This window comes from Trichosurus vulpecula, chromosome 2, assembly GCF_011100635.1.
Source record: "Trichosurus vulpecula isolate mTriVul1 chromosome 2, mTriVul1.pri, whole genome shotgun sequence".
In the NCBI taxonomy this organism is placed as follows: domain Eukaryota; kingdom Metazoa; phylum Chordata; class Mammalia; order Diprotodontia; family Phalangeridae; genus Trichosurus; species Trichosurus vulpecula.
The window spans coordinates 11497713-11507969 of NC_050574.1; the positions used below are offsets into that span (position 1 = coordinate 11497713).

The 10257-nt window shown below is 37.4% G+C and overlaps 1 protein-coding gene across 1 annotated transcript; it reads left to right on the top strand.

The window, feature by feature from the left end:
• Positions 1-476: 476 nt before the first annotated feature.
• Positions 477-1427, top strand: LOC118836227 (vomeronasal type-1 receptor 1-like). The gene has a single exon (XM_036743569.1). It carries the CDS (start codon positions 477-479, stop codon positions 1425-1427), a length of 951 nt encoding a protein of 316 aa, XP_036599464.1.
• Positions 1428-10257: the final 8830 nt, after the last annotated feature.

Genomic DNA, 10257 nt, shown 5'->3' on the forward strand with positions numbered 1-10257 from the left:
GGTGTTTGGAGGGGTTTGAGGAAGAGCTCAAGTGAGTCCCTGCTTTCACTCTGCCATCTTGGCTCTGCCTCCCTATATTATTGTATTTTTGAAAGACTTTAACTTAATTAAGGCTCAGAATAATACTTTTATTGGCATCCCAAGCACCTTGGACATTACCTGGCATACAATTTGCATTTAACAAATGCTTATTTATTAACTACTTGGGTCTTTATGTTTCTCTTTTGTTATAGAACTATGGTATTCTTTTACATCAATATACAGATTTACAAAAACATTATAAAATTAATGGGCTTATTGATGCTCCCTCCTGCTGAATTATATTAAAGTGCAGCACAACACACAGGCTATCCCAGTGTTCCCCAAATGGAGCCCAATTCCCTTGGAGAACTCCCTTCAGAAATTTAACAAATTTTTCATTTTCTCCTAGGATTTTTCAGCACTGGCTGCAATTCTCCTTCCTAAGGCTTGGAGAAATGATGCTTACTTACCTGGTGTTAGGCATTCTCTTCCTTATTCAGACGGGAGTTGGGATCCTTGGAAATTTCTTCCTCCTGGGCCGATACACCTTCACTTTACTCATCAGCCAAAGGCTGAGGCCCATAGAATGCCTTTTTGCCCACTTAGCCTTGGCCAACTCAAAAGTGCTTCTCTCCAAGGGAATTCCTCAGATGATTGTCTGTTTAGGCTTCAAAAATTTCTTGGACCTTGTCGGATGTAAACTTATAATTTATCTTTATAATGTGGCCCGGAGTGTATGCCTCAGCATCACTTGCCTATTGAGTGGTTTTCAGGTTATCACCATCAGTCCCAATAACTCAAGGTGGGTAGAACTCAAAATCCAAGCCCAAAAGTGCCTTGTCCCCTCCTGCTTCCTCTGCTGGTGCTTCCACCTACTGATAAATTTCATTTTGCTTGGTACTATGCATAACTCAAGGTATCTGACCAATAATACAAAGATGCGGAATCTGGGATATTGTTCAATTTCAACTCCTGCCTCTTTTAATGCTGCACTTTTTGCAATTGCCTTTTTTATGCCCGATGTTATGTGTGTAGGATTCATGATCTGTTCCAGTGCCTACTTAGTGATTCTCCTGCACAGACACCATCAGCAAGTGAAACATATTCACAGTCCTCATCTCTCTTCCACAAATTTCCCTGAGAAAAGAGCCACCCAGGCTGTACTCCTGCTAGTGAGCACCTATGTCTTCTTTTATTCCATTAACTCTAGCTTGGCATTGTACAAGTTTAAAATAGAGAAAGATGAGCCCTGGTTTGTGGCCACATTAGACCTTCTAACAGCATCATTCCCAGCCATCAGCCCTTTTGTGCTGATCTTTTCTGATTCCCAAGTCCTCAAATATTGGTATGCTCTGTGGCATAGGAAACAATGTCTCCTTTGCCACAGCATCCTCAGCCATACCTAGCATTTTCCCCTAATACTATGATGAACAAGTGTCTTTCAGGAGCTGGCGGGAGAGAGGCAGGAACAGTGGAATCTAAGGATTTTAGGACTTAGGGCTAGAAAGGACCTCTGTGATCATGTATTCAAACTCTTTCCTCTTTTAAAATGGAGTGTTCTTGTGTCCTGTTTTTGATGACAGTGATACAAGTGACATAATTATTTCTTAAACTCATGTGTCCTGATTTCAAATATACTTTTCCATTCATTAGAGCAATGATGTAAAACTCAATAGAAACAGAGGCTACCGAACCATACACAAGGGTCTCTTTGAGGTGCAACAATAACTCTGCTGTAAGATACAATATTATCTGCATTTGAGAGGTACCTCATAGCTCAGTGGATAGAGCACTGGGCCCAGGGTCACGAAGACCTGAGTTCAAATCCAGCTTCAAAAGCTTGTTATCTGTGTGACACTGGGCAAATCACTTAAACTCTGACTGACTGACAAAATGGATCCACTAGAGAAGCAAATGGAAAACATTCTAGTATCTTTGCCACAAAAACCCAAATGGAGTCATGAAGAGACAGACACTTCTGAAATGACTAAAAGACAACAACATTCTCCATATTTCATAGTTCTCTTTTTATTAATTTTGTTAAATATTTCCCAAACACATTTTAATCCAGCAGAAATAACACTCATGAGTGTCATGGATCACGCTGTGGTCTCTTGGCAGTGACAAATGAATTTTAAATGGAATCTGGACCAGACCAATCTCTAACCTGTGGATCACCAGAGCTGAACAAAACAGGGCAGAGGCCAGTGAGTCAGGAGCAAATAGCAGTTTAATTTCAGACTTACGCAAATAGGCTTCCACACAAAGTCCTCCTGAGAAAGATGGCTTACTTACTTGCGGCAGATTAGGATTTTTAAGCATGAAAACCACAAAAAACAGGACCCAACACAGCCATTCTTTAGTCTTGAGTAAACAGTTTCCACAGCAGGCCCATGAATGCAAGCATTTTGGGGAAAATACAGGAATTCTTAGTTCCTGTGGGAAGTCCCCAAGTTATTAGAATTGTTGAGCTTTGTGACTGTCTCAAGTCTTAAGGCTCCTTGAGGCTTTTGATCTTTCAGCAGGGTGCAGAACCGGAGTTAGAATGGCAGGAAGAGGACTGCAGTACCTGGTTCAGTTCACTTAGCATTTACAAGCACAGGAATTGTTCACGGTGTGAGATGGTGTTATTGATCACTTTCTTCTGCAGTGTGTCACATGAAGTTCCAGCTCTCAGATCAGAATCCCCTGGGAAATAGGGAAATCATAAATCCCAATCCTGGGGTTTTGCTGTGGTTGCTATCATCTGGACAGTGAGCACAAAGGATTATTGTTATGCCAAGTTCAGCGCACATAGCCTTAACTCTGGAAAACAGGTTAAGGATAATATCTTGACAGCAGTATGTTTGACACTTCTGCATTAGACCACACCAGTGTTCATTTTGTTTGAGCAACATTTCTCATTTCTTTCTCCTCATCTTACATCCTTTAAATTACAAAATCTCCAAATATTTTGCAAGAAAATATGCTATACAAAATAAGATATATCATTACAAACTGAAATGACTTATATGAACTGATGGTAAGTGAGGGGAGCAGAACCAGGAGATCAATATACATGATTACAGATACTTGGTCTCTGTAAGGACTAACTTTAATAGACTTGACTTCTCTCATCAATGCAAGGTTCAAAGACAGCCCCAAAAGACTCATAATGGAAAAAGCTATTCAGAAAAAATCCAGTATAGACCACAGTCTCACATAAAATGCTAATATAAACAGTATAAAGCTATGCAACTGAGGTGTAAAAGGACATATAAGCAAATTAGAGGAGCAAGGAACACAGTACCTTTTAGATCTAGGGATAAATTTATGATTAAAGGACAGAGAGGATTTTAGCAAAGCAAAGGAATAATTTCGATTTTATAAAATTTAGAAAGGTTTTGTATAAACAAAACAAAGGTAATAAATTCAGAAGAAAAATTAGTAAGTGGAGGAAAAGTCTTTGCTTAAAGTTTTTCTTCTTTTATTTTTCCTTTTTAAAATCTCCCATAAAAATATACATAAGCAACTGATTCAAATCAATAAGGCTGGGAGATATTTCCCAACAAGTAAATGGATAATATTATATGCAGGTAGTTTGCAAAGAATGAAATAAAAACTGTCAACAGCCATATTAAAAAATGCTCCAAATTCAAGTAGAAGTAACATCTCACACTTGTTAAGTAGGCTAAGATGACAAAAGATGGGAATAATCACCATCATAAAAGCTCACATTGATAGATCTTCTAAGGTTTCCAAAGCACTTCACAAATATTTTATTTGATTTCCCTGCCCCCAAAAAATATCCTGGGAGGTAGGTATTGTTATCACAATTGTTATCTCAATCTAACAAAGAAAGAAACTGAGGCAAATATAGGTTAAGTGACTTGCACTTGAGTCACCCTGCTGTTAAGTGTCTGAAACTTGGCTCGAACTCAGGATTCCCTGATGCCAGGTCCAACTCTCTATCCACTGCACCACCTAACTTCCTAAGATAGCAAATCTTGGAGGGGATTCAGGAAAACCAGCACCTTAGTGCACTACTGGTTGAGTGGTGAACAGGTCTGGCAGTGCAAAAGAAATTTGGAACTCATTTCCATAAGTGACTAAACTGTTCACATGCTTTGACCCAGCAACAATAATAATAAGTCTAAATACTGAAAAAAAAATCAGAGAAAGAAGACTATAAGTGATGTTTTCCAAAATGTTTTTGAAGTTCTTTTTGTATTAGCCTAAAACTAGAAAACTATAGCTATCTATTGAAATTTTGTATGTGAATGGAATTGAATATTATTTTACCATAAAAATTATGAAATGGACAAATTCATAGGAAATTGTAAGGATTTTCACAAATTGATTCAAAGTTAAGGGAGCAGAGCAAGGAGGATAATGTATATATAAAAACATAAGGAAAAACAACTTTGAAAGACTTTAATATTCTGAACAATGCAAGGATAAATCATAAAGTCTAAGGACTCAAGATGAAGCCCGATGCCCACCTCCTGAGAGATGATGGACTTCAAATGCAGAAAGGGACACAATTTTTGATGTGGCCAGTGTGAGAATTAGTTTTGTTGGACTATTTATAATTCTTATGAGTATTATACTTTTTATCATTCGATCAATAGGATAAATGAAAAGGGTTGCTGCTAAATACATGAAACAAACCACCTAACCAACCAAAAGAAAAATAAAGACAAAACCAGAGATTTTTTAAAGTATCTGTGTATGTGTTTGGCTGAGTTGGAGAAGGAGAGCTTTCACATCTTATTTGCTTGGGTATTGATTGGTTGGTTGGTTTCTTGTTCATTGTACCCGAAGAAGACTTGAATGACATCAACATATGAGGTTCAAGGTACAGTGTTTCCACCTATGGCTGATCAGACCAATAGTATTTTGGGCCACACACAAATAGTCCATAAAAACATTTCGAAGGGAAATGTCTCTAAATTTGCAGATGTCATGTTTCTTTAGAGCTACTGTGATTCTACCTTGCTCATAGAGCACAGTGCCTTCCTTGAAGCAGGCACACAATGTTGAGTGGTACTGTTCCAGTGTGTCCCATGTCCCACAATCCATTCCAAAGTTCTTCAGAGACACTTAGAGAGTGTTCTTGTATCGCTTCTCCTGACCTCTGTGTGAGCACTTGCCTTGAGTGAGTTCTCTATAAAACAGTCTTTAAGGAAGATGTACTTTTGGCAATTCAACAATGTGGCCAGCCAATAAAAGGTGCACTCTGTGCGGTAGAATTTAAATTCCTGGTAGGTAGCTCAAGAAAACAACCCCAGTGTTCAGTAACTTATTTTACCAAGTGATCTTCAGAATTCTCACAAGACAATTCAGATGGAAGCAATTCACTTTCCCAGCATGGCATTGGTATTGCCACGGCACAGGTATCATAGTCATACAACAATGAAGTCAGAGCAATGGCTCAGTAGACCTTCATTTTAGTAGGCAGTCTAATATTGTTTCTGTCCTACACTATCCTTCAGAGTCTCCTAAACACTGAGCTAGCTCTAGCAATACTTGCATCAACCTCAGGATCTATGTGTATATACCTGGAAAGTATAATGCCAAGGTAAATGAATTCATCCACAGCATTCAAAATATCTCTATTTGCTATAACAGATGGTGTGTAGTGTGGGCTACTGGATAGCCGGCGTTTTCTCGGGGTTAATTTTCAGGCCAAAATTGGCACAAGCAGCATAATGCTGACGCTGGCATTAAAGTCACCCCAAATTGCAAGCTTGTCCTCTTTTGGCAAATTGATGATGATGGTCTCCACGTCTTCATAAAATTTTTCTTTGCCCTCATCAGGATTCAATATAAGTAGGAGCATACACACTGATGATGCTGGTGTGGCACTTTCCTGTAATTGTATTGCATTGTTAGAACCTATGTCTTTGTGGCTGGGAAACTAGACTACCTCTTCCTGTGTCTCACAGACTCTAAATGAAGGACTTAGGCCGCGCAGACCAATAAACTCAGGGAGGTCCAAAGAATGATACAAGGAGTTTTCTCAGAATTAGACATCTCAAGCAACCCATATATCTTAGTTGAAAACTGACACTGTGCTGGTTAATTAGTTACTGTTTCTGTGTTCCTACAAACACTTTTGGTTGGGGAGGCAGAAAGGGGTGGAGTGGAACACTTCTTTTACTGATTTCAAAGAATTGTACCTTTTCCCTCTTCCCCTTTGAATTCTCAAAAAACACTCATCCCCCTACTAATTCAGAAAACCTTTCCTTCAGTTAGAAGTCAGATTGCCTAATCATATATCCGGGTTTATTTTTGGTTATAGCCTGTTAATTGTTTGCTTTTAATCCATAAAATCAGTCTATCTCTTTACTGAGGGTTCATTACCAAGTTAAGGGGGCCTGGTCCCCATTTGTTATGCAATTGGCATGCATTGTTTAATGAATCAATATGCTCAAAAGATGGAACCTTTGTTTTCTCAGCCATTTCAGATTCCATCCATCGCGGTTTCCATTCATAAAACTAGACAATCCGGATGTCCAAGATTCTATATGATCAATAGCTTAGGAGAAAGAAACTTTCATTTGCAGAAAGTACAGAAATGGTGAGCAATTTAGATGCATCTGCTGCTCATTTTGCATCCCCTAGGCAAAAGGTCTAGCATAATAATATAAATTCTGTATATTTCAGAATTGTGAATACAAGGTCATGACCACAACTTTCTTCTACATTCAACAAGAGCTTAGAGTAGATTCAATTTTATGTTCAATGTCTTAGGTTATATTCATATACACATCTATACATGTATACAAACTCCTATGGCTATATGCACACATTTGTATATGTATATGATATAAACACACACAAATACATTTATGCATGTACATATTTGTACCTATGTACATTACTGGTGATGATAGTAAACATTTATATAATGGTTACTATGACAGGCTCTGTGCAAAGCATCTTATAAACATAACGTTACTTGATCCTCACAACCCAAGAGATAGGTGTGATTATTATCCCTAGCTTACAGATGAGGAAATTGAACCAAACAGAGGTTAAGTGACTTGCCCAGAGTCACACAGCTAGTAAGTGTTTGAGGCTGGTGTTGAAAACAGGTCTTCCTGACTCCAGCCCTGCAACTCTATCCATTCTGCCACCAGATGCCCCTAATCCATTTTTACAATCCATGTAGTCATATCGTGCTTATGTCTTTGGTAATGTTTTCATTACCACTTCTTTTGTTCAAGTCATATTATCATGTAGACTATCAGGGTAGGCTCATTTTAATTCTTGACTTCAAAAGAAAAATGAGCATTAATACATTCACAACAGCATGAAAGAAAACAATTGTAAATGACATGCTGAATCTCCATTTCATATCGTTTGTTTTATAATAACTATACACTCACACACATATATAAATACTTGAATAGGTTGTAAATATATACACACTTGTATATATGGATGTACATACATTAAATAAGCATATTGTATATATGTACAAAAATACATAATATCAGTGTATTAAGTTCTATATGGAGAAATGGAGAAATTTATATTATTTACAATTATAAATACATGTGCAAATATGTACATCTACATACGGTACTCATATAGGATATACGTACACACATTTATATATATATACACATTATATATATATATATATATACATATATATATATTTCAAACACAGCATTTTATTGTATTGCTTTGCTCTTTCCTTCTGACATTCCTTCTTTTTTTTCTTCTGTGCATTAACCCAGATTTTTGGCATCACTATCGCTAACCTTCCCACCCTACTCTCCAACCACCAAATCTAAACTAAGATAAAATTGTCTTCTAATGAATAAGCATGTCAAGAAAAATTAATTCCCACTATGACTGTGTCCAAAATTGCACAACTCTTTCTGTACCTGATTCCTTCACCTCCTTGTCAAGTGGTGGATAACAGGATTCATCATAGGCCCTCTGGACAGAAGGGGGAGCACTGAATTCATAAACATCATTAAGTCTTTCAAAGTTCTTTTTTGTATTAAGTATCTGTTGTTGTATAAAATGTTCTGGTTCTCACTTCACTCTTGCCTCAGTTCTTTCTATGTAGAATTTCTGAAATAATTTCACCAGTCATTTTTTTTCAGATGCAATATTAATCCATTCTTTTCTTACAGAACAATTGGTTTAACACTAGACTCTAATCTTTTCTTGCCCTTCATTTCCTAATCTACACTTTCCTTTCTTCTCTCTCTCTTCCTTCCTTTTCCTCATTTTATTTTACCTTGCCTTGCCATCCTTTCTCTTCCATATACTTCCCTTCCCTTCCTCTTGAGTGGCCCCACATCCTTGCTTGTTTTCCTGTGGAGAAAGACATATTTTCGCCACTAATTGTTTATGTGTTCGTCCAATTTGGAAAAGATTGAGGTTGCTCTAATACTATTCCCTGTTCCTTTCTCTATCCTTGTATACTCTTTTCTCATGAAAAATATAGGAAATGGCAATTTCCACATGCTTCTACATTTTTCCCTAGTGTATTTCTCCCTTTATCCATGCTTTTTTTTCTTAAGACCTCGGAATGTAACCAATTCACCCCAGTTCCTCTGGTTTTGTTATTTATGTCTACATCCCTCAATACTCTTTGAAGATATTAAGTGTCTAAAAATGCTTTTCCCCTGTTAGGTTATTAAAACCATACCATTCATGTCCTGCCAATGGAGCAAATAAATTTACATTTCTAGGTTTCATTCCACTCTTGTATTTGTTTTTCTTTTTTTTTTCTTTTTGATTAACGTGACTTCTTTTATTGATCACATTCAGCGGTATTTCACAGACATTAACATTTGTATCTTGAATTGTCTTTTCTGACTTGTTCTAGAGGTGATCATTTTAAACTTGTCTTCTTTTTTAATTAATTAATTTATTTTATTTAATAAATTTAGTTTTCAGCATTGATTTTCACAAGAGTTTGAATTTCGAATTTTCTCCCCATTTCTACCCACCCACCCCCACTCCAAGATGGTGTATATTCTGTTTGCCCCAATCCCCAGTCAGCCCTCCCTTCTGTCACCCCACTCCCCTCCCATCCCCTTTTCCCTTCCTTTCTTGTAGGGCAAGATAAAATTCTATGCCCCATGTGTGTGCATCTTATTTTCTAGTTGCATGCAAAAAATTTTTTGTGAACATCTGTTTTTAAAACTTTGAGTTCCAAATTCTCTCCCCTCTTCCCTTCCCACCCACCCTCCCTAAGAAGGCAAGCAATTCAACATAGGCCATATGCATATCATTATGTAAAACCCTTCCACATTACTGACGTTGTGAAAGACTAACTATATTTTGCTCCTTCCTAACCTATCCTCCTTTACTGAATTTTCTCCCTTGACCCTGTCCCTTTTTGAAAGTGTTTGTTTTTTATTACCTCCGCCCCCTATCTGCTCTCCCTTCTATCATCTTCCCTTTTTTTATCTTCTTCCTCCTTCTTTCCTATGGGGTAAGATACCCAATTCAGTGTGTATACTATTCCCTCCTCAGGTCAAATCCGATGAAGGCAAGATGCATTCATTCCCCCTCACCTGCCTTTTCTTCCCTGCCTTTTCTTCCCTTCCTACAGAACTGCTTTATCATGCCACTTTTATGTGAGATAATTTACCCCATTCTATCTCTTCCTTCCTCCCTCTCTCAATATATTCCTCTCTCATATCCTAATTGGATTTTTTTTTTTTTAGATATCATCCCTTCATATTCAACTCACCCCATGCCCTCTGTCTATATATATACACATACATACATACATACATATATACATACACACACATACATATACATATATATACACACACATGCGCATATTCCCTTCAGCTACCCTGATACTGAGGTCTCATGAATCATACATGTCATCTTTCCATGTAGGAATGTAAACAAAACAGTTCAACTTTAGTAAGTCCCTTGTGATTTCTTTTTCTTATTTACCTTTTCATGCTTCTCTTGATTCTTATGTTTGAAGGGCAAATTTTCTATTCAACTCTGGTCTTTTCACTGAGAAAGCTTGAAAGTCCTCTATTTTATTGAAAGTCCATATTTTGCCTTGGAGCATGATACTCAGTTCTGCTGGGTAGGTGATTCTTGGTTTTAATCTTAGCTCCATTAACCTCCAGAATATCGTATTCCAAGCCCTTCAATCCCTTAATGTAGAAGCTGCTAGATCTTGTGTTATTTGATTGTGTATCCACAATACTCAAATTGTTTCTTTCTGGCTGCTTGCAGTATTTTCTCCTTGAT